At 29.1% G+C, this 26,421-nt stretch overlaps 3 protein-coding genes across 3 annotated transcripts; 1 reads left to right on the top strand and 2 right to left on the bottom strand.

Moving 5' to 3' along the window:
* Positions 1-293: 293 nt before the first annotated feature.
* Positions 294-9,959, top strand: LOC112598839. The gene is made up of 3 exons (XM_025345475.1): positions 294-531; positions 5,415-5,936; positions 9,455-9,959. Exons 1-3 carry the CDS (start codon positions 462-464, stop codon positions 9,799-9,801), a joined length of 939 nt encoding a protein of 312 aa, XP_025201260.1. The 5' UTR covers positions 294-461; the 3' UTR covers positions 9,802-9,959.
* Positions 2,802-3,466, bottom strand: LOC112598846 (mitochondrial import inner membrane translocase subunit Tim8). Its single transcript, XM_025345488.1, has 2 exons — positions 3,252-3,466; positions 2,802-3,187 (listed from the first exon to the last, which is right to left on the bottom strand). Exons 1-2 carry the CDS (start codon positions 3,387-3,389, stop codon positions 3,017-3,019), a joined length of 309 nt encoding a protein of 102 aa, XP_025201273.1. The 5' UTR covers positions 3,390-3,466; the 3' UTR covers positions 2,802-3,016.
* A 6,818-nt stretch (positions 9,960-16,777) lies between the features above and the next one.
* On the bottom strand, positions 16,778-26,049 carry LOC112598863. Its single transcript, XM_025345513.1, has 4 exons — positions 25,822-26,049; positions 22,467-23,125; positions 19,813-20,337; positions 16,778-17,393 (listed from the first exon to the last, which is right to left on the bottom strand). Exons 1-4 carry the CDS (start codon positions 25,877-25,879, stop codon positions 17,253-17,255), a joined length of 1,383 nt encoding a protein of 460 aa, XP_025201298.1. The 5' UTR covers positions 25,880-26,049; the 3' UTR covers positions 16,778-17,252.
* Positions 26,050-26,421: the final 372 nt, after the last annotated feature.

Here is a 26,421-nt window from a genome sequence, read left to right as displayed (position 1 = left end):
TTGTTTTAAATGAGAACCACCTTATTAAACTGTTAATTTTTAATGTGCCGAAATCAATCAGAAAAAATGTTTACTTGGAATTGTTCTTAAACTCAAATTACGGTAATGCGTAATAAATAAAACTAAAAGACATTTTTTAAAATGAACATCGCAAACAAATGATACAATTAAGTCAATCCGAAGAATAATAACCTGAACAAATAAAAATTTATTGTGTTCTAGTATTTCAACTGATGTTTTTTTCGCGAATAAATTGGAATTGATTGTTTTGTTTTGCCAGAGATGTGACACACCTTTGGGTATTTGCGTACCCATACATATATATAAAAGGATTTGAGAATCCAAAGCGCATTTCTTCAGTTTAATTCACTCACGATCCATTGTATAAAAGTTCGAATCGCTGTCCACTTCGGTTTATTCGTTCCAACATACTGAAAATTACTACAGGCACAATAAACAAAATGTGCACCGTCTGCTATTTTTGGTTTATTGCGTGTTCTCTTTTGATGACAAATGCCAGTATTTTAAATGGTGAGTATTACATTGAAAATTTAAATATTTTTACTGTAACAATGACAAGAAAAATATCGTTTTTTTCCTTTAAAGAATTTGAACATTCTTTGTGACACTTGTAAATCGTTCTATTTGATAACTGATTAGATATTTCATAAATACTTACTGTGAAAAGGTTCGCTTTTACAATTTATTATACATTCCATATATTTTAGATTTAAGGCTGGATAAGGTTTGTAACAATAGTAAAAATAATTTTATGCTTTCATCAGTTTTGTATTGAACATGCATTAAACAATATTTAGAATTAAAAAAAAATATTGATAATATCTTGATACAAGATACAAGCACCAAATTCTGTTTGGATGTTTGGAATGTAATAATTTACTTCTTGTATATCATTATCTTTAATTTTAAAATCTAAAGACACCTACAACTGTAAACTAGAAGTCATTTTCTGCATACTACATGTAGTTGTTTTTATATTAAAGATAGCCAACGTCAATAGTATTTTAAGATAAAAATGCTTTTTACATGAACATTAATTTTTCATAACTTATAATTTGCTTCATTAAATAAATATAATTGAAAAAAAAATAATAAATGAAGTATAAAAAAAAAAATAATAATTTAATATTAATAATATTGTTGATTCTTTTTTTAAATTAATGATGATTAGTTATCATTAATAATATAAAGATCACATTGAAATTTATTTTGTACTTTAGTTTTGAATAATACATTATAAATCGATAGTTAATTTTAAGAGTTTCACATAAACCAATAAAAATAAATTTAAACATTAAAAAAAAATCAAAAGAATGTTGCTTTTATTATTAAAAAATAATAAATTAATGATAGTTCTTATTCTTGCAGTTTATATAGTGATTTCCTATCAAAGATATTTTATTTATAATTTATTAGAAGGACCCAGAACTTGATAATCTAAAAATACATAAAAAGTGCATAAAATAATATAAAAATGTTAAAAAATGACAAGACAAAAAAAGAAAATTAAAAATTAATATTTTATTGTAAAAATTATTAAAATAAACAAATAATGATAATTATTTTTTTTATGATAAAAATCTCGTAAATTGATAAAAATAAAATTATATATTAGATATTCTAAAACTATTATTTTAAATAAAAAAAAAAAAAAAAAAATTATAGTATATACGACTTTTTAATAAAATTTCTTCCTGTCATAAAAATAAATAAATAAATAAAATTATACAAATAATTGAAGGCTGTATAATGTAATATATGTTAGTTTTTTCAGATATTTAATTTAATAATCTGATAATATGTTACTATAAAGTGTAATTTTCAACAAGAAAAAATGTAAATATGTATAAAAAAGCATAAAATGCACCAAAAATAATGAAAATGATTGTAAAGTATAAGACTTCATAAATATGTAAAATCAAAATTGTATCTTTAAATTTTGTATTCCATAAATCAAATTTATGTAATGACGATCAACACATTGGAACAAAATAAAAAAAACAACATATATTATTATAAATGCATCAAATTCCAGGCCTTATTTATTAGTTATAGATAGTATAATAGATAGTTATTGGTATATAGTGCCATAGAAATATACTTTATTTTATTTTAATATCAAAAAATATTTTCTTAACACAGGTATTTACATTGAGTTATTGGTTTTGTTATATCAATATATTTTATGTTTATATAGTCAATAAATAACAATATAAATAATAAATAAAACTTATAAATGCATTTTTGATTGTAATTTAACAGTTAATTTTTCATATTTAAACAAAACTTATGCATAAAGTTTATATTTTGTTTTTAAACGCATATCGTAATACAAATATTGTTGAGTAATTGCCAAATTTTAAAAGAGTTAAATAAAAATTAATATAAATTAATATTTTAATTTGAGACAAACTGTTAACTGTTGTCTTCAAACATTATTTTTAGATTTTTAATTGAAGTTTCAAACTAATATGTTGCGAGTTAAATATTACAAGACAAAAATACTAAAAAGTATTCTATTGAAAACCATCTTATACATTTTTATAAAGTTTGTTATGTTATGTTATGGCAGTGGAAACAATTATTTATACATTTATGATAAATTAATTACATTTTAAGTAATTATTATAGATTAGCAATTGATATCATTTAAAATACTAAGAAAATTAAATGTTAATATTTAATGATGTGACTAGTTGATTTTTTCAAAAATGTTTGGGAATATTAACACAAATTGAAAAGAAAAATAATAAACATTTGTTAATTATTTATAACAAATATAATGAATATATAATAACTATATTTTATTTTAATTTGAACAATATCGAACACAAATAATATAACAAGCAATTTTCACTCAAACTATAGGTATGTACAATACAGAACTATAAAAAAACAATTTATATTACTTGATTTATATTGAAAAGTTTCTTGCTCAATTACTACAGAATTAACATTATAATAAAGAATAGAACACTTAAACGTGTATAATTGGTTAACCAGTGTTTGACCTTTGAATTAACTGATTGAATCTATGAGCAATGATAACTGAAGAATCAAAAAATCTTTTTACACAATTTGAAAGACATGCTTCGGTTTTTGAACCAAGTTTTGCTGATGGTTTATCCACACACTTTTCCCAACACATTTCACTGATCTCTTGTATCTAAAAAAAATTAATTAATGATAATAGAAATGAAGAAGGCAGAGCGTGTGAATAGCTATTTTACTTGAGCATTTAATTGGGCTTTTTGTTGTTCCATCATTATAACTTTTTGTATTTCATCAGCTTTCAATTTGTCGGTACCACCACCTGACGAAGAACCCAAATCAAAATTGTCACCGTTATTACTAAAGAAATCTGCCATTGTAGTAAATATTTTAAGATTAAATTTTTAAATAAATCACTGTCAAGTGTCAATTAAAAAATTTGTAAATTCACGTGCGAACACATACAGGAAAATATTGAATTGTAAAATTGATAAAATGATAGCGTACCGGGCTATAATCATTACATCTTAATTTGTCCCAGTGCTACCAACCACTAAACCTTTTAATTTTATTTTTCTTAAGTCTCATACAAAAATTATTCTATATTATAAATAATAAATGTAACTTAATACTTATAGGGCATAAGTTGTATTATGTAATTAGGTATCAATTTAGTTGATTTGTATTATATGCTGACATGCTGTGTGCCTGTTTTATAAGTTAAATACTTTGTTTTAAATTTTAAAACGATTAATACAAGTTAAGTATTTCTATTACCTAGGTATTTAAAATGTTTGTAAAAGAGTTTAATAGTAAATTTTCAACCGAAAATCCACAGTTAAATACTTGTAAGATTATGACCAATTATCTTGTGTAATATAAAGCCACAAATATGGTAAAACTGAAACTGAAACTGTACTGTAGCAATCGTCGAGGAAAAGTACTAAAAGTTTTCAAGTGTACAAAAATTGCTGCCAAACTACCAAATCGACAATTGTATCGAAAATAAAGTCCATTGTTTACTTTTATGAAGACCGGAAACTAAGTATACTGAATTTCAGTCAAATTATAGAGATAGTGTATCTTTGAACTAGGTAGGTACTGATATTTTAGTTGTTTAAATAATGATATTGACTGAAAGATGTCAAAAAACTATCCGTTACTGGATGCATGTTTGTAGAGATATCAGATATCCTTAATAGTCTATTTAAAAAATTACTGGTTAGCTTGTATAAATTGATGAATACTTGATGTGTGATGCACTGATAAATATTGAAGGATGCTTCCAGTTTATCGATTTGAAAACTGCATTCATACAAGAAGATAAGCAAAAAACTAATGGCAATAACCATAATCAGATAATTTGTGAAAATTATGTTGTGTTTTGGATGTTGGTTAAACAGACTTAAGGTTTTTTATGGTATTGAAAAGAGATCGAGAAACAGTAAATTAAATAATTAAAAATGAGGTACCTATTGAAAAATATATGTATTTATTTATACATATATTTTTTTTTATGTACATCATAAGTAGCCAATCAAATGCTTTGATTTTCAAATTTAATAGTGGTTTTAGATAGTTAATTGGGATTTAGTTTGTGCTTTATAGATATAAAATTAAAAACTTGCCAGTCCTATTTTTATAATCTATAAACAAAGAATTAAAGAAAACGAAACATTTTTTAGGTACACTAAATCAATTTTTGACTAAACTGATTTTTTTATTTCGTTATAATTTTTTTTAAGTTTGAATCCAAGAGTTTCAATAAAAATAATTAAATTTAATACTTAATCTACCAAAATATAGCCCTCCCCAAAGAGTTAAATTCGCTCAATCTCTAGTTATTGCCAAGATTGACTTCCTGAATTCAAATATCATATTTTATGAACTATAATAATATATAATATACCCATAGTAAGTTAGATAAACTATTTTATAGAAATGTGCTTTTTTTCAATATATAACCATAACAAATTGATCCTTACTGTGAACTATAATTATTATAATACAAGGTAGTATAAACGTTAGGTATATGGATATTGGATATAGGTAAGATTACTTTTGGATCACAATGTTCAACTATTGTACGAGAAACTATATAGAAAATTAATATTGATAATAATTAATTAATATAACTTTAATAATTATTTGTATACGATTTCGATTTTGATAAAGAATGTCTAAAATCCTAATACAATTACTTTGACTTGGTTTTATTAACGAAATAGGTAGAAAAGTCATTGAATTATATTTAAATTGCTCTCCCAGCACAAGTTGACGATTTAAAGAGAGCGTTGTTAATTTTATATTATCTGTAATGTAATGACTGTAATAAATTTATCATCATGTATTCGTGTGACAGTACAAAATATCAAGTCTTATACGTTGTTACTATTACATAGACTTACAAGAAGCCCAAAAGTTTATGGAACAGTTGGACTACGATTATTCGGCAGTGGTTGCCGATGCTGCAGCAGCAGCGGCGCAACAGAGGCCCATCTCCGACCTGTTATGGTACGACTATGGCGGAGGCGGTAGCAGCGGTGTTAGCGGTGGTGTGGGGCGGGGAGAAAGCGGTGGCGGTGGAACAAGAGGCGCCAGCTTTTACGGCACCGGATCTCCGGCCACTGGTGTGGCCACGGCCGCGCTGTTCGGAGCCGACAAGCGGGGCGGCACGACCCAATCGAGCAACGGTGGCATATGGTTTGGGCCGCGATTGGGCCGCAGGAAACGTCGCGGCGGGTCGCCGTTTGGCGGCGGCGGCGTCGCGCAGTCGGTGGACGGGAATGCGATCGCGCCGGCCGCTTCGTCGCTGCAGGATCCGTTGGCCGCGGGTTCGACGTCGATGGCGGCAGAGCAGGCCGCCGTCTCAAATTTAATCAACAATATGCCGTGGGTGCTCGTACCGATCATCGATAATTCCTGTGAGTATAGTATAACGGTATTAGGGGATAAAAAACAAATTAACATTGTGTTAAAAAATACGTTTTTCCAATAATTTCCTTTGTTTTTGATTGTCTTGTATCGGTATGATACTGAAATAATACCTACTTTCTGGTCACAGTGATGGACTAAGTGTTAAGAGACCTGGGACGTTAATTTGTCATCTGTATAGCTATTATATGATCTTATACTCCAAATCTTTAAGACCGAAATACTGAAACACCGGAGAGTGGAGATAGTTGTGTTAGACTAAAAGTATTTTATATCTTATCCTCGGATAATTTTTAAGAAAATTACTCCTGAAAAATACTAACGAATTTTATAAATTAAATACAATTCTTGATATTTTGTGGTCAACTAACATATTTTATCTTTAAATCAATTAAATTTATATTAAAATGTATGTATGTGTCTATGTGTGGTCTCACTGAGTAAGTAAAATATTCTATTTAGTGAATTTTCGTCGCATTTATATTCATCAATGGAATAATAATCCTGACGTATATGGTAAGTCTTAGAGGTATATATAATGGTAATGTGATCTACATAGCCATAACGTACTTATGCTTCTTTTCTTTGTTTTTGTTTCACACCCCCAGTTTGATTGATCTCATAAAATAAATTTTGTTATTATATAAGTTATGAACACACCCCTTAACGACTCTCTGGCTACTGCTATATCATGTATACGCATATAGTGTTATATATACTCACTACATGTGTACTTAAGAAGACCGGCTGTCCGCCCACCAATGAATAAATTATATAATCGCTGTTCGACTTAAGAGGATTGTCTTGGTACATACAAATGAGTTATATTCAGTGTTTCTGTTTATCGTATACACGCATTAGTAGTATTATACTAGGAAATATTCATCTGGATGTCAAGTTGAGTTTTAAATAAAATATTATTAATTATTATCTGCACGTCCGGCTAAGAAAAACGAAGAAAACGAAATTCGTGTTTCGTGGTGCCCGCTCACATTTTAATATATCGATTCACAATTATTGAAGCACAAATGTAATGAAAAAAACAATTAAAACTTTATTGTACAGTTATCTTCATAAATGTTTATTAAGTTAATTTATAAAACATACGTATAAAGTGACAATATTTCTTATAATCTTTGAAGTTAGAATTTTGACGAAAATCGTCAAAAGCATAAACATGTATATAATACACATTTATATAAGTAGTATAAATTATACAGCTTGTATAGTAAATTACTCACTACATAAGGTACATTCCTGAAACATATTTTCTATATTCTCTATTTTTTTAAATTGCGTTTTTTGCACCGAAAAATTTTATCTATACAAAATACACGACATAATAATATGCTTGATGTGTGTAAATATAGTTTTTTATATACCTCTAAAATCTAATCAAAATTCAAAGTACATATTATACGGTAGACGTGGACGGGGGTGATATGTATATTGTATGTATGATATTTGTCACAACTCACAAGAAGTAAAAAAAGAAACATTAATTATATCTCATATTTATAATAATCCACACATATTTATTATTATTATATATCAAAATATGCATCAATGTGTCATAATCTATTATACTTAAATATTACTAGAGTTCACAGGATAATCGAAAACTTCAAAAAAATCGAGATAAAATCGTAAGATACGTTATGTGTTTATTAATTACTTACCTAACAGAAAACGCGCGATCCAAAGTTTACAAGTTATATGTCCCAATTCATTTTTGTATCAACACGATAAATATTATAAACTAAAAATAAGTTAACACAATAAAAAAACAGGTTCTGGTGAGTAACATATTACTTACATAATTTATGAGAGGTTACGCCACTGCAGGGCACGCACGTACATCACACGAACTATAAACAATCACTGTACTTTTAACTACTAATTTCATATTTTCATATCGTACATACCTATACGAAGTAAATCGGTAATCTTGATCTCTATCATACTCTCTCCCGTACTATTTTCAGTTAACATGTGTTTATATGTACTTTATATATTATTATGACAAAATGACACAATAATTACAGTTAAAATAATATACGAATAATATTAGAGGTCTGCTGTAGCCGCTGTTTCGTTTGAAATTGTGTCGCAGCGTAGTTATCGCATTTTTTTTTCACCGTAATAACCGATAAACACTCGCCCTCGGCAGACCACGCGTCGTATACATGACATAATACATTAGAAATTGCTGAGTAATTATATCACAATAACGTTAAAACAGTCGTGATAAATTGCCTACCCGATTTCACTGCGAGGGGGCGTGACGCTGGAAACCTCCTGGAAATCGCCATACGCATGGTCTGGCAATACGCGAGCGCCAGACTGCGAAATTAATAATAATAATTATTACTATTACTGTTTCACGCCCCAAACTGCAGAAACAACAAATCGTTATCTTAAATGTAAATAATGCGTTATATGATCGTCTGTGCAGCTGTACCACTGGCTGCAGTATAGATCTGTGAAGTGTTATTTATGCATATATATGGTGATAATCACCCGACTAATTTTTTCTTTTGGTATCGAGGGCGCGTTTTTGTACTAAATCTTGTGTATGGTAGCATAAACATTATTAATGCGTATCAGTATTTTAAAGAATAATTTAAATATTATATAATATGTTATTTTTTGAAAAAGTATTTGAATACGAAAATATTAATATGAAAAAAAGTATTATAAAATTAGTTAACTTATATGAATATATATAATATATATATATAAATATTAAGTATCTAAAACAATTTCATATTCAAAACATAATTAAAATAATTTTATTCGCATAAATACTGTCAAAAACGTTTGTAAAATAATAATGAATCATTAGAATAATCATAACTACATTTACAGTATCATAGCCATCACTGTTTAGAGTGTTTCGACAATGTTGATTATAAAAATATTCATATAACTGTTCACTCTTTGAGATATATAAAATACTTATATGACAAAAATTTTAAAGAAGTAGAAATGTGCTTTAAAAGCATCAAAAAACGTATCAATAAAATGCGCATTTAAATGCAAATTAAAATTATAGTTCCAACGTTGGTTATTAACATTAAATTGGTTATTTTACAATTGTTAAACCGCAATAAAACAATTAATATGTAAATGTTATAAAGTCCTAATGCTGATATTATTTACGTATAAATGATTGTTATTGAACGAGTTTCGTATTTATTTGTTTAAAAATAAGTAGCTATATATAAATTACCTGCACCCATAGCCATACTATTTGTTAAACAAAAAAGTTTTGCACACGATCGTTGTTTCCTATATCGTAATTTTCACATTATATTTTTTAAGTATTTTAATTGCGGAATACATTGAATTTGATGACGCGAAGTGAGGCCTATCTCGACACTCGTCCTCTCGGGGTGGATGGGTGGGTGGATAGATGATCGAAACTGGTGTGGGGCTCTACTTTTTAGTAAAAAAAAAAAAGATAAAGAAAAATAATGTACTTACGTTTTCGCTTTATTCCCGACAGTATACAATCAGATTCAAATGAAGCAGAACGCGAGGAACGGCAGATCGTCGGAGGAGGACGACGACGACGACGCGGCGTCGCGGTCGCGGCATACGGCCCGGTCGCCGCCGTACTCGCCACCGTTCTCGCCGCGTCTCGGTCGACAGGCGATCATGAACCAGCCTCAGGTGCCCAGGCTTGGCCGCGAAACGTTGCTGTACCGGCGGGACGCCAGAAACGCGTTGTACCAGCAGTCGAACGCGACGCTGCTCAGACAACAGCGACAGCAACAGCAACAACAACAGCTGCAGGCCTCGTCACTGCGAGCGGCCACCGAATCGGCGGCGGCGCGACATCAGGCCGTGTAGACGATTTCCGCGGGCCGCACGACGCGCTGCTTTGAACCGTACGATGGGACAAGGACGGAACTCGCACGTTCATTAAATAATATATTATATGATAATATTATGATTTAGTGTAGTCAGTATTTTTCGTAGTCTAATAAAAACGATAACGACAGTTATAATTATTGTTGATATGAATCCGTTTTAATGGTTATTTATGACTGTTACTATCACGGCAAATTTGAGGCCATCTTTAGAAATATTTTTTGAGGCCGACTGCAAAAACGTCGGCGAAGCCTTTAATAAGTAATAACACACATTTATATATTGCCTTTAAAATTCCTACATTTTTTTATTGTTCAGATATATATATAATATATGTTATATCAACTGATTTTATAATCGAATTCAGAAGAAATGTCCGTCTCGTTCGGTGTATAAGTAAAATCAGGCTCGTAGCTAGGAATTTCAAAGGGTGGGGGGGGGGGGGTTATTTAAAATTAATTGAAAAATTATCTCATAACATTAATAACTTTACCTACACTTTATTTTACAGACGCATTACAAGTGAATAGATGGTTAGTGAGAAATAATTATTATGGATTACGAGAAAAAATTTAAATATTATTATTATTAATAAAAACAAAATGTTATTTTTAAATTAGGTAACTTAATGCGTCGATTTTTTAAAGCTAGTGTATCTATTATTTCGTTTGTGGTTACGACTAAATCTCGATGAATATTCATAAATTGCGAGCCGTTCAAACGATTTTTACCAGTTGTGTTTCTCAGATATGTTTTCAAGCGTCGTAATGAGGAAAAATATTTTTCACCGCTTGCAGTTATTACTGGTTAAGTAGTTAATATTTGTAAAAATCGAAAAATAGTAGGAAATATTTAATGTCAGGTCCCGGCTTTAGTGCTTTACATCATTGTTATCGTTATATACATTTTGTTTTGATAAATATAATGCGTATATACGATATTTATAAGACATTAGTATACCACGGCTGAAGGGGTGTTATAACACCTGTAACCTCCCTCCCACCCGACTAAAGACCACAGTATAAATGGCGAATAAATGTATAATGTTTGAATTACATTAAAACAGCCATAATAACAGTTATTATGTGAACGAGTACCGTATGACACTTCCTTTCAAAAAGCAAAGTCATGTAATAATTCGGTCACAGAATTTTTCTCATTTCAGGTCTGGAATTATATTCATGACTGAACTGATACGTCAATAGTCGGGTCCAATAAAACAGTTGTATACTTTATTTTGGATATTGTCCGTTGCAATTATCTTATTTTATACACGTCATCTATTTTCAACGATATGAAATGACCAAAGTGTAATGGCCTATGATGATTGTATTGACATGAATATTCATCATTAATCGTATAAGTCAATCGTTGGTATTCGGCACAGTGAAATGAGCGTTCTCGCAGTCTTGAAACACCGAAAAATGTTGTGTTGTGCTCAAGTATTCATCATATTTACGTTTAGTAACCACGTGTTTACAATCTTTTCCGAAACAATATCAATATGATGATATGATAAAAAGCGATTTAACTCAAATTGAAAATATATTATGAGTAAGAGCATTAATAAATTAAATAACTATAATACCTAATAGATTTACAATATTATAGTCAAAGTCGTTATTGTCTTATGATACATAGTTGAAAAAAATGAAATTATTCTGTAAGTAACTATTTAAATATTTTTTTTCTGGATTTTGTTATAGCAAATTTATGTATTAATTTTTCCACTTCATATCTTTAACCAAATCAAATTCAATACATAATATTGACAAATTAGATATTTTTTCATGGATTAAACATGATCGTAAATAATATTTACGCGTTTCAAGACAGAAAACTATCTTTCACCACTTGCATTTAAAGAAGATAAAGTACAAATAATTCTTAACACTATATCTATATTTGGAAACGATGTTTCTAAAGACGATGTAATAATTAATTTATATAATGAAGCAAATAGTAATTGTCCTTTTATTGGAAAATCTTTTATAATGCTTTTAAATTGTATTAATTATTTTTCAAAATCTGTATCTTATTATAAATTACCATATAGGTAACAAGATTTTTACCTTTTATTCAAATATTGTCCAAGTTCTCATTTTTTAAGTTTAATATAAATACAAATCTATTATTGATTTCAATATATTTTCCATTCTTGAATTTAATGGAATATTAATAGTGCCAATTATCGCTAAAAAAGTTTCATTTTTCATTTTTTCAATCCCAGTGAAATTAATTTTATCTAGGCTCAAATCGTAATTATGATATAATGTTATTTTTGGAGGTTCTGGATGTTAGAGCACAAAAAAAAGGAAAAAAAGGAATTTTTTTTTCGAAAATAGTCCATTGTCGGTTTTTGTCGGGTTTTTTTTAATCAAATATTACGATTTTTAGTTAGTGAATATTATAAAAATCTTTATAATAGGCTAGAATGTTTGATGTACTGTCGCCCTACTTATTCATGTAATAATTTATATAATATTTGAAAATTTTACAATAAAATGCCCTGAAAAATCGTTTTTTAAGAAAACCACGTTTTGTGCGATATCTAGGCGAAGGAATAAGTTTTGAAGTTCGAAACTTCATATACACTATTAGACGAGGTACCAGAACTATGAGGACAAAAAAAGGAAAAATATGCAATATTTTTTTTCTTTTATGGCCCTCAGCCACCTGTTGATTTTTTTTTTTTGTGTTAAAAACCTAGTATTACATCTTTTTTAAAGTATAAGGTGTTTTTAAATGTGTGATGCATGTAATTACGTGTATCGTTTAATACTTATTACAGGAATTAGACAATTTATAATATTATAAGTAGAGTTTTAATGAAAATTAAAAAGTGAATATTGAAATGATTTAAACTCATTTTTAAAAATTTTCTTAAGTATTAAACTAAAAAAAATATTTATAAAAAACCATTGTCATTCTTTCTTTTTCAAATAGGTAGTTTAAATCTTTTGTCGTCTTACAAAATTTACCGCCTGGAGCAAATACTTTTTTTGCACCTGGGTTAACGCGGCCCTGCTTTTTATTACTGTTAGTAGGTGTATAAATATTATTTGTATAACTATTAACGGTTACATTAAGAGTTCTCTAAATTTTAGGAAATCTAAATTAACTTATTGTATTTTTAACAATTAATTTAAATCTTTGTAATGGTTATGCGCTTAAAACTATGTAATATTAATAGAATAGATACTTTTTTTTGTTTATAAAAGATATTTACAATCTGCAAAGGATGAGGGAACATCGTTAACTAGCCTGTGTAGTTGGTGAAAAGAAGAATGTTTCTAAAACCAATTATGCGTTTGGAATAATTTTTTTCTTATTTAATATTGGACAAATTTTTTTTTAAAATGATTTTTTCCAGAATTTTGAAGAAAGTTGAAAGGAGGCTTATTGGTTTGTATGAGGATGGAGCATCGGGAAGCTTGCTAGCTTTGTGTATTAGTATTAGATACTTTCATTTGTAAATGTTTAAAACACGATTTCTAAAATAATTAACACAATTATTCATCTCATAACTATAATTATATGTGTAATCATGTATATATTTAAAACTATTAGAGATGATAATTATTAATCACAATATAAAACGAATAATTACATCGATTAGATACGTGAAAAACACATTACAATTTATAGTGACAACTATAAGGCTTATCTAAATTAATATAAATATATATTCATTTTAACATTTTGTATCTGTATTATTACAAATCATACAATTCGTATTAAAAAAATACTCAAGGATTATGCCTTTAAAAGAAAGAAAATCACAAGATATGCACTGTATTAGCTTTAAATATTTTTTCATAGTATTTTAAAACTAATTTTTATCTTATTTAGTAATAAATCTAATAATAATAGCCCATAAAAAAATAAAAAAATAAAAATAAAACGACAACTTCCAAGCATTACACATTGCCTTTTATAAATTAAATATAGATTATCATGTTATTGTACATAGATAGACACATAAAATATTGTCTAGTCGAGTAGTGATTCGTGCATTATTATTTTTTAATGAGGTCTTATTTAAAAAATGGGGTACGTCTACATATATAAATTTATATGTGTGTGTGTGTTTTGCCGTGCACGCGTGGAACCCTTCAAAACAATATTATTTAGCATAATAATAGCACCATAATATTTATGTACACAGATTACAGAGTGATCCGTTTCACAGCAAGTTGCACTAATTTTTTGGGAAAATATTTTTCCAAATAATTAGCGTTGTGAATTAAGGCTTGGGACTTTTTGTAAGTATGTTTAAAATATTAAAATTTAAAAAAAAAATAGTTAAGTATTTATAAATAAAAAGTCGTTTTTGGTCACTGAATTGTACTATTATTTTAATATCTAATAACTAATAATACTAACATTTTAACAAATATTGCTTTTTTCCTTCAATTATTTTGTAAAGTACTTAGAATTTTAAATTTTGACCTCCGAAAAGTACCAAATAAATTCAATTTTTACTACCTTCTTTTAAGTTGATAATCGAACTATTTTTTTTATTGTAGTCTTCAGGTACAAAAATAAATAAATAAAAAACCGGCATCATCGAAAATCAATACATTTATCATTCCGCTCAGATTCAAAAAGGACCAGTCGTCATACAGAGCGGTTATTGACATAAATGACGAGGAGAGAGATGATGTCATCCCTTCATATATTTTAATAGTTGTTTTTCATAACTTTTCGTCATTATTTATTATTTATTAATAATTATCTATCCCTAAAACATTTTAAAAGTTAATTTTTTATATAACCTGTAGTTCTTATGATGTTTTTTTTCCATAAAAAATTTCTAAATAATTATGTTAAATGAGAGTAATATTATATTATTTTATGTCTATAATGTCTTATTTTTTGAAAATTTAAATTTAACACCGAAGATCAGTAGACCAAATCAATCACCAAAACTATCACCTATATAACATAGTAGCTAAAAATATAAGTTCACAATGTACAAAAATATAGGTAATAAGTAAATCATGAGTATACATACTGTATTATAATACGTCGGCACATTATTGCATAAGTAATTAAATAAAAATATAAAGCATCAAATTAAGTATGTATGTTGTATAATTACACGTGTTTTAAAAATTCACCCCTAGATCGAAAACTCCGTATTTATATTCATAGGTATATTAAATTACAATTTGTCTATTTAATATATAGAATAGTAGTGATGGGCAACGATATCGATAATTCGATACGATATCGATATCGTGACAAATTATCGACATCGATATTATTTTGTATTGTACGATATATCGTTATATCGAAAATAATATTTTTCAAGAAAAATACATGGTATTTACTATTTAGTATTTACTATTTGTAGGTTTTAAGCTATAATAAATAATAATAGGTGTCAGCTGATAACGTTTGGTGTACACTACGCGTGTTCCAGTGAAATGTCAATTATTGTACACTATTAATAATCCATTATAATGTTATCTAAAAAGGAAACAGGTTTTTTTTATATTGCCAACAATGTTATAACTTTTATTGAATATTATATTTAGCTGGCTTTTAAGAGGAATACGGTATAGTACCACACTACCACTGGATATTCCATAATTCACAGTGTAATTTGTGTCGTCGGTGTGATGTAAACGTCCGTTATTTTTCGAACATTTCTAACATCGTATAGTGATTACTGATTAATAATCAAATTATTACGAAAAGTTTTTTTTTTAATTGTTTAGGTAAACATAAAATTATATTTTCGATACGATATCGATATCGTACAAATAACGATATCGCGATAAAATATCGGAAAAATCTGAACGATATCGATACACAAAATTATATCGTTGCCCAACACTATAGAATAGGCAAGATGTAATATAAGTTACGACGCAGTATTAAAGATAAAAATTAAGCTTCCATATAAGCAGTAAATAGGATTAAATAAATTTCCCCCTTCCAAAAAATAAGTTTGCATGACGTACACAAAAAATTGGTGTACAAATATATTTTTTATTTAATGTCATTTTTCAGAAATATGCTAAAGCATTGTCGAGTTTCGAGTCTCACCCTGAATAACTTTAAAAACATGTATCTATTATAATTTATAATATAAAACAATACTTTAAACATATTAAATATTATTAAATTATTATTGTATGAACAATTTTTTTTCAAGAACATGAAAATAACCTTAAAAAGTTAGTGTAAAAATCACTTTGTAAACGTGAGTATATAATAACTTGACTGTTATTATCATATTTTGTTTTTAATAAGCACAAATAGCTGTTCTTCAATATTAAATAGGATGCTGTACGAGTCACGATTTATGACGGTTGGAGCGATTAATAGTATTTACTATTTAATACACCATATCGGATGAAACTTATAAGTTTTATAAATGTTTTAATAATTATCCATATTATATACATATATAATATTTATACTATACCTACTTAAAATGTTAAAATTGAAAGTGAATTTATCGTTATTAATTAACAACATTCAGCTATATACATTTCCAAGTATGTTAAATAAAAAATTAGAAATCAACAAATCGTAATGCAAAATATTGTCACATGTAAAACACATAGAAAATAATATATTATATCATTTAATAATACATTTATATAGGATTAACGTACCTATATTTTCAAATATTTCGATGTATAATATTTACAATTTATATAAATACAATAGTAATGATAATAATATGCATCTCGTTAAATATTTAATATAATATAATGACATCGTATGGTATAGAAATAATTACAAAATATTCAAAAGATTTATTAAAGAAAAAAAACAAATGATAAATATAATATAATATAATATACCTATTATAGTAACATGTCCAATCTTATTTCTCTCGATTATAAAGCGAAACGACGGGAAACGAAACCCTCGTAATATATTCACAGGACTCAATTGCAGCAGTGTTCTAAAAAATGTCTATAATACTCGTATATTGTGTGTTGCCGCGAGGATTGACCCATTGACTTTCTGTTTTTTTTTTTTTTTTTACTTTTATATAAAGACATATTTTGTTCTATATATAATAAACTAGCTACTTTCGTGGCAATTTTGTGGTTTAAATGTGTTGTACACAAAAAACAAAAATAAATAAAAATATGTTTAACTGCAATCTTAGGTATTAATAATAACATGGTTTTTCAGCGCGATGAATCGTTGCAAGAATAAATATTTAATAAACTTATGCCGCATATTGTAGTTTGTGTATGCTTTCATGTATATTGTTATACACATAGTTAGTATACTATGTTTATAACTGATAATTTATTACTTCTAACTACATATACACTTAGGATCGGCAATGGTGATCCTACACGTAGACATAACATTTAATATTTCTGTCTCTACATGATTTGATCATTCTTTAATAACAAAAAAAGTCTCCGAAAAGGCATGCACCAAGCGCGTCGTTACACTTGTTCTTGTTTAAGTTCTAATGCCCAAACGTCTTGTGGCCATCCGGTCCTGCCTTTGCTCCGTTTGTGGTGGTGTTGATGTTCTTGGTGTTGATGGTCATTGGCAGGATTCAAAGGATTTCGGGCGACCATCATCTATGCGATAAAAAATAAATCGTATATTTTAATATTATTATAATATGCACAACATACTAATATAAATTATAAATATCAATATCAATATTGATGAACTTTTGATAATTTAGGAATATCTGCAATATCGATTTCGTTTTACATAACTTTCTTACATCCGTTGTATTAAAGTCTTAAAGTATTAATAATAGTAAAAAAACATGGCTTAAATTTTTATTTCATCAATTCAATTTTCCAGTCAAACGCCTAATTTCAAGAGTACGATTCGGTTTGATAACTTCGACCAATGTTGAAAACTTGAAACAATGTAACATTAGTACATCTCTTTATGAGTGATATACTTACTAAAAATTATATGCATTAATATTTATTATTTAATAATCTGCTGCCGTAGTGTGCGCACATTATTATATTATGTTTATAATAGCCGTCGTCATTATAATAATAAATAGATATCGCCTTCAAAGTGTCAACGTGTCACGTGTCTAACATGTAAATATTATACACATATTACACAATATCATACGGTGCCATCCCAGACAATTCTATTCTATAATAATATAATGGTGATATTATAATATTATTATAACTTATAAGTGTATTGTAGCGTATAAACACGGTTATGGTTTAAAGCTGATTGCTGGTAATCATATAATAAATATATCACTGGGTAATCATAATTTAGGGTTCCGCGATATTGCCGGCGCGCTGTAATATTATATTATTTAATTACATTGGAGCTGGGTCGTGCGCAACAAACGTCGGTCGACTACATTAAAAACGGTAATCGAATTTAGCCGTAATGTGACAAGCCCGTTGATAATAACAGTGGTGTATTAATATATTGTATTGTATGATTTTTTCATCTATTATTGTATAAACAAAGTAACTAATACATAAAATATTATGTATAAAAATACCCGATTAAATCTCTATAACACTGTGTTGTTAAAAACTTATTACAGCTTTAGTTGATATTAAAATAAAAATTCACGCGCGACTTGCATGTTATAGGCGATATATTATTTTGAGAAAATTTTGTCATTTGAAAAAATGTATCCACATTTTTTTAAGTTTGATTTTAGTTTTTTCTCAAGTCGTGATGAGAACCGCGTGACAAAACATTGTTCATAAATTAAAACAACGTTTTTATAGTCAAAAGGGTTCAAATAATTATTTTATAAAAATGTGTTTGTAAATAACCATAATAAATCGTTTCTCGCTACACGAATTTTGAATATTTAAGCTTTAGCTATATTGTAAGTTGAAGATAATTTCATGTTTCAGATAGATTTAATACGTCCGTATAATACGTATATAACATGTATATATTTAAAATATAATGTAGGATTTACGGGGATTTTTTTTTATTATTTACACACAGAAAACATGATATTGTATACGTATTTCACAGAATGTCAAATATTATAGTTCTTTCTCTCAATTTAAATCTTACACAATTATACAAGTAGTTTTATAATTTAAATAGAAATAAACATTTAATTTTTTGTTGATATAAATATTATTTCCACTACAATAATTGAATATCACTTATCACTATATAGTGAACATATAATTTAATCTAACATTTAGTTTTTACTTCAAGTTGTGGCAATAGATCAATTATTCCTATAAATATTAATAATCGTGAATACCTACAATTTTGTTGAACATAAATTCAAAATACACAATATAACATTATATTGGTAAAGACAACTATAATTTGCATTAGATATAATCTCGAGTTATATTGTGTTTCAAAAAATATTTTAACCGAAACATAGACGGAACTATTTTATTATTTTTTAACTATTATTTTATTTTATTAGTGTACCATTTTACAAAATCAGAATACAAAATTTAAAATTTGAAAGCCTATTCCGAAATAACTATGAACATTTCAATAATACTTTAATGTTATATAACGGGTTACCTATACATATAGTCCGACCGAAAACAACACCTAGGTAAAAATAGTCACTGGCAAATACATTTCGCCCCAAAATTTGAAATATAATTTGAGCGGTGATTTAAGCAGTAGGTATTCTTATATTTTGTCGGCATATTTGTTCGACCATGTCGTAAAAAAACGTTTTATATGCTCAATCGTGTGATAGTCAATACAACGTTATGAATTTTAAGCTTTCACGCCTTAAATAACTAATAAGCTTTATAAAAGTAAATGCATCGAAGAAAATTCATCAACGCGTACAACCATTACGTTTATCTTATTTATTGGATTTATGATCTAAATATCGAATAATTGACTGTTGAAAATTGTATTTTCGCCGTTTGATTATACACTTTGTACATTTTTAAAACTGTCTCAGTACACATATATTTGATATTTATTTATACATTTTATCAATTTTCGTGCACCAGATATTAACAACCCCAAAAACGTTTATTGTCATGTACAAACCTGCTGCTGAGGGGTCTTATCGACCTGCACGTGTGACGTCTGCAACGACCGCTTGGACGTGTGTGCGGACAGGTCGGCCTTGAAACCGTCCGTGTCCGGGTCGTCGCTGTCCAGCACGGTCATCAGGTAACCAATGTAGGATGTGGCTAAACGAAGCGTTTTGATTTTCGACAGTTTGGTGTCGGACGGTACGTTGGGTATGCAGTCCCGGAGGTCGGAAAATGCGTTGTTGATGCTCTGCGTCCGCCGCCGTTCCTTCTTGTTGGCCGTGTTCCTGCGCTTAACGATGCGCACCACAGGCACCGCGGCCGGCATCAGAGTGGCCGGTGCAGACTCTGAAGAACTGCACTGTTGCTGCAGAAGATGCTGTTGTTGTTGCAGTTGTTGTCGCCGTCGCAGTTGCAGTCTTTTATCGTTGTCGTCGTTGTCTATTGCGTCGTCGTCGCGGTCGTTGTCGTCGTTGTCGGCGACGACGACGTTGTTGTTGTTATTGTTGTTATTGCCGTTTTGTTGTGCAGAACGATACTGTTAAAAGAAAGCGGTTTAATATAATATTGTTTTTGATATCTGCAGAATTTGGCGATGGGTTGTTAAATAATTCGATTATATTACAACGATCGATCGAAGACACACTGGCTGATTAAAGGTAAGTTATTCATTAACTTATATAGGTACCTAATATATTATATAATATGTTATTATAGTATAGTATATTTATCTCAGTCATGACTTGTACAGTTCATGTATAAATAACTTTATTGATTTTTATGTTTCAGGAGTTGCTATTAAGTTTAGCCCATCGATTTTTTGAGCCTATGATTGGGTCTGAGTACAAAAATCTATTACTTATTGCCTATAAAAAGTAAATATAATTTATGTCTTATGATAAATTTATCGTACAACAATTAGATATCTATACCCTTTCGTTAGTTATAAAGTAAATAATAATATAATATATTAAACAATATTGGAAGCAGACATATTATTATACTATTCATTTAATTTTATGATGTTCTCTCAATATTCAAATAAAAACAATTTTTACATAATATATATAGACTGATAAAACTGCGCTCAATGACGTGGTATTCATATTGGCCCCCCTTCCAATAATTCGAGAGTTGGTTAAATTAATCGTTAAAACTGCAATGAGAATTTTAAATCGTACGTAATAAGAGACAAAAGCTGAACATAAACTTTGGGTCTGCGTGTTCAATATAAATAGAATTCATATTATTTTATGTTCATAAAAAAAAATTTCCACGTACCTAACAAATCGCATCTCAGGCGCTCAAAAACCGTAAATATTAAAAAAAAACTTTTTCACGAAAACTAAACGATAAAGTACAATCTGCTTACAACGAGGAAACGAGTTCTAAAACTTTATTAATTACTTTTTAAGATTTTTGATTTAAAAAAAGTATTCCTTTATTTTAATTATTTTTTTGTGGCATTTCAACTACACGCGTGATGCATTTAGCGCATGTGTGAGTGAGTATACTATTACTTTTATGCATAAATAATAATTAAAACTATTCAGCTAACCGAAAATAGTACGTTTTTTCGAGATGGTTTGCACCTTTTCGGGATCGGATACCGTGTACATATGTATATATGATATATCATTTACAGATATGGTATAGTGTAACACTGCAGCAGTGTGGGATACACTACACGTGTTGGAGTGGGTATAATATGTAGTCATAAATCCAAACCCATTAAATAAAAACCCAAGTCTTACCTAACCCGGAAAGTAAAAAAAAGAATGAGTGGGTAAATTGAAACGGGCCGTATAATATATATACGCATATCATATAGAAATGGGGATTTTGCAATTTATTTTGTTGCCCGACAGTTCCGGTCGCGTAAAAAGCCAAAAGGGACTGATTATACCTAGACAACCAAATATTGTTTATAAACCGGTTAAGTTTTTTTTAGTGTTTTTTTAAATTTAGTATTATTGGATATATTAGAAACTGATGCTTAGTGTTTAAATATTATTTATTATACAAATTTTGTGGATAGAATTCTAACACACATTCACATTATACATTTAGGTAAAATTGATATACCGTAGTATACCTATAGAATATCGATAATGAAAGCTATACAATTCGTTTTTGTGTACTGTGTCATATAGTGTTTCAACGGATTTTAATTTTAATATTATCCATCATGTTTTCATAATATTATCATATATTTAGACACGTGTGACATAAAATTTGAGATATTTTAACTTTGGATTAAATTTGGTTTGGTAAAAATCTTACAATTTTTAAATTCTAATGGTTAATACCACAACCACATATCATATTGTATCTAAACCCAGAAGTATATATACCTATAGTTCAACAAAGTCGAAAGATACCGTAAAAAATAACGATACGGAACATGAAAGAGATGTTCAATAGATTTAAAGTCATATGATTCTATTAAATTGATTATCGTGAATTCGTCGACTTTTTAGTTTTTAACACAAATATATTTTACATAATAATAATCGTTTTCATTTTCGCGTTAAGTTTAACTTTGCACAAAAGTAACTAACTTCAACACTAAACTCAATATCAGTTTTCAGATATGGCAATCATTAAAATAAAGTTAGGTATTGTGAGTCCACGTACAACGTGACATAAAATTAAGCACGTGCATACCTGAGGTGTTAGAGGCTGCAGTCGATCCAGCTGTTGCACGGCGGGCGCGGCGTACGGGTCGTCGTAAGCGACGGCCACTGGGGCGGCCGTTGCTGCGGAATTCATGTCGCAAACGTCGGCCGCGTTGTTGTTGTCGTACGCCACCGGCTTTTCGTCGTAGCCCTGCAAGTGACCGAGCTGATGGTAACCGCTGCCACCGCCGCCACCGCCGCCACCGCCGCCGCCGTCGTAGTAACCGACGTTGTTGCCGTACTGCATCAAAGGTTGTTGCAGCTGCAACTGTTGTTGTTGCTGTTGCTGTTGCTGTTGCTGCTGCTGCTGCTGATGCAGATGATGACCGTAGAGGCCACCGTAATCGCAGTTGGCCACGGCGGAGGCCTGCAACGCGGCTACCGACGATGGCCCGTAATTGTTGTACGTAATATCCTCGTACGACGTGGACTCGTCGTCCACGAACGACGACGAAGACGAAGCGGTGCTACCGATCGGGTGGCCGACGACACAGGTCACTAGCTGCTGCTGTTCCGCGCCCGGCATCCAGTAGGACGCGGCCGACGGAGACAGGTCCTGGACGACGTACCGCCCGTCGGTGGCCACTGCTGACGACGACGACGGCGGCGCAGCTGCCGCGCCGATGGCCGTCATGCATTCTTGTTTGACTGCAACGCCAAAATAATATTACATACAGTGGAACCTCGATAACTCGAATTGGTTGGGGGTGAAAAAAAAATTCGAGTTATCGAAAATTCGACTTACAGAGGTCACACACATGATATGTTACAAAGTATAGGGGCCAACACATTCTTTCGAGTTATCGAAAATTCGACTTACAGAAGTTCGAGTTATCGAGGTTCCACTGTATTTACATCGTTTCGTCCACCGTTATCGTGTATATAATATTATTATAATATGTATTATTATTACTGCAGTGAGTTTAGTTTTTCACGATTGCAATACATTTATGTGCACATGGCACATCATAAACACGTTTATTTATGCGTGGTATATTTTAGTGAAGTTTTTGAACCACTATGTACCTACATTTAATTCTGTATGGGAAACAACTAGATAATAACTATATCAAGTACACTCGATCGTCGGAGACAACTATGGTGTATAACCTTTCTATTAATGATAAGCGATTAGAATAAGAAATTCATATGTTTTGAGAGGTGATTACGATATAATATAAACGACCGTCTACTGTCATAATGTAATAATTGAGGATTTGCACCAGCCTTAACCCGAACCCGTAAAACCGCTAAAAGATCACACCCGAAACTCGCGTTATTTTTTAATTTGCATGTTTCACGCGAATTTTAAATCGATTTTGTAATTAGATTTTCAAAATAATTATTATCAAAGGAATAATTTAAAATAATTTAATGTAATAATAGTATAACAACAACTAAGCACAAATATGCTTGAAATTCTGAAATCTAGTAACTTTTAATTTTTCTTTGGATTTTTCCTAAACTAAACGGTTATTAACGATCGAATGTTTTTCAATTTTTTTATTCCGGTGTTTGAAAATTTACCACATAAAATACATATTCTGAGTGCAAAACCCTGAAAATAACCTTGACATTAACTGTAGTTTTATTCTCTCGATTTTTGATTTTTCTATGAACACTACCCAATATCGTTTGAATATTACCAGTTTAAGATAATATTTTTTACTGTGCTTGCATAATAATGAATTAAATTTATTATATTAATCACGAAGTGTAACCACAATCTCTATATAGCATATATAGAATTCAATTATGTATTTTATAATTTATAATATATAAAATATAATTATTGTTAATATTATTGTATAGTTGTTTATTGTTGTGAATTTTACTATATTCTTTTACAATATTTGATAAATGTAACACATAACTATATTTTTTAGTTGAATCTTCTCAACAAAATATTATTTATGTATAAAAATCTAATATAACTAGGAAGAGTATATATACACATTACACCCAGTATACATGTTATGGGCAAAGTACCTGTATACCTTTTGACATTTTCTACAACGCCCGGGCATTATATAAGATTGCCATCTTATATTGGGCAATAGAGATAATATTTAATAGTAAATTATTGTCAAAATATTAGAACTAGATTAAGTATTGATTATTATTTATAGATTTGGATTAGCTAGTGTGTTTTTTCATTTGTTCTTATCGTTTTTAAAGAAACGTTTTAGAGGTCTAGTTATGCCTATGAAGTTAATTCTCATAAAATTAACTTTTTAGTAACCACGATTCATTTGTGTAGTGTAGTTCAATTGCGTACTAACTTATAATTAAAATATAGGACATTTTAACACAGATTTAAATGATTTGTCAAAAAAAGTTCAAATAATTTATTTTTTACCAAGTAAAAAAATTCCACGGAAGCAGTACATGCAAAAATAAGCGATACAAAAATAAAAAAAATAATTTTATTTTTTAATGATACAAATATTATAACATAAATATATTTTATTCAATATATTTACCCTAACCTAATCGTCCAATATAAGAAGGTCATTTTAAGTAATGCCCACTGTTGTAGAAATGCCCAAATTGTATACTTTTCCCGTAACATATACACCGTCTCTATAGGGCTGAATTAAATTAAATGAGTCCAGTATAGAGATGATACTTAATTACAATTTACGTATATTACACATATATATTTATTGGATTTAAATGTAAATGTTTGGATAATTTAAATTTTTTAAATAAGAATTATTTTAATTATTTTTAATTTGTATGTACCTATACTTACAATAATAATTTTAAAAATCTATATGAATATTAGTATTTAATATATTAAATTGTTTAGTCGTCGAATTTGTTAGTTAAAATAATTTTTTTTATTTTTATATAAGGGTACATCTGTAAAATGACGATGCATTATAATTTATAGGTGTTCAGATAATATTTTTTTATATTTAATATTGACAAAATATATGTCAGTTTTACTATCAGTTTTACTATATATAATATTGAAAATTATACAACATCGTATTCCTAGAGATTATAGGATCGATTGTGTGAATATTTATGTATAAAGTAAAATTACAATGTTTATACTTTATGATCAACGGAATAAACATTTAAACATTTAATATTTCTGGTAGATGTTTGTATTAGATTTTGATAACTATGCTAACATTAACATTCTTAAATTTAGTTAAAACGGTATGTTACACATTGAATGCTAAAAAAAAACAGTTTATTTTTAAAGATGAATCAAAGTTAAGAACTTTTAAATAACTCGCAAAAATGTAGGTACCTATTATACATAGCATTTTTTATTTGTTCAAACGTACGTATATTTTCTGATTAATTAAAAAAAAAATGTAATTACTTACCTGAATAGTTCGGCTGATAATTGTGTCGCGAAGAATAGTTGATTATATCGCTCGTCATGACGCGTAGACGACGATGAACACTGTTTTACACGAAGATACGGGTTATAGACACGCGGAATACTATTTTACCATTGGTTGTCTTTCACAGTAAAATCCACCGAAAATTGGAAAAAAAAAATATTTGGAGTTACTTTGAATTGTATGGTACGATCGAGGTGTACACTCGTCGTTTAGTCGTAACCGAATGTTTCTGCAACAAATAATCCCGTCGATCCCTGGCCAAACGCGGGACACTTGTTTCAGCTCGTACAAGTCCCGCCCATCCGTTTCCAAGGGGCGTTCGTCGATATCTATATATTATATTTTTATACATAATGCCTCACTCACACACACGCACGCTTATACGTACGTTATAGTATTGAAGTCGACTGTAGTCGGTTTAAACGTCATGTCAAAATAATGAAAAATATTAGACAGGGATGACTAATTAGTAATTTTATGACTGCCTAATGCATCTAGAGATTTATAGATATTATAGGATAAAATGTATAATAAATTAATAAATAATAGCTGTTATATACTGCAGTACACTAAATATTC

This window comes from Melanaphis sacchari, unplaced genomic scaffold (assembly GCF_002803265.2).
Source record: "Melanaphis sacchari strain LSU unplaced genomic scaffold, SCAv2.0 Contig0_pilon_pilon, whole genome shotgun sequence".
Lineage (NCBI taxonomy): Eukaryota > Metazoa > Arthropoda > Insecta > Hemiptera > Aphididae > Melanaphis > Melanaphis sacchari.
Note: the sequence above shows the minus strand (reverse complement) of the source record. Positions and strands in the feature narration are given on the sequence as shown.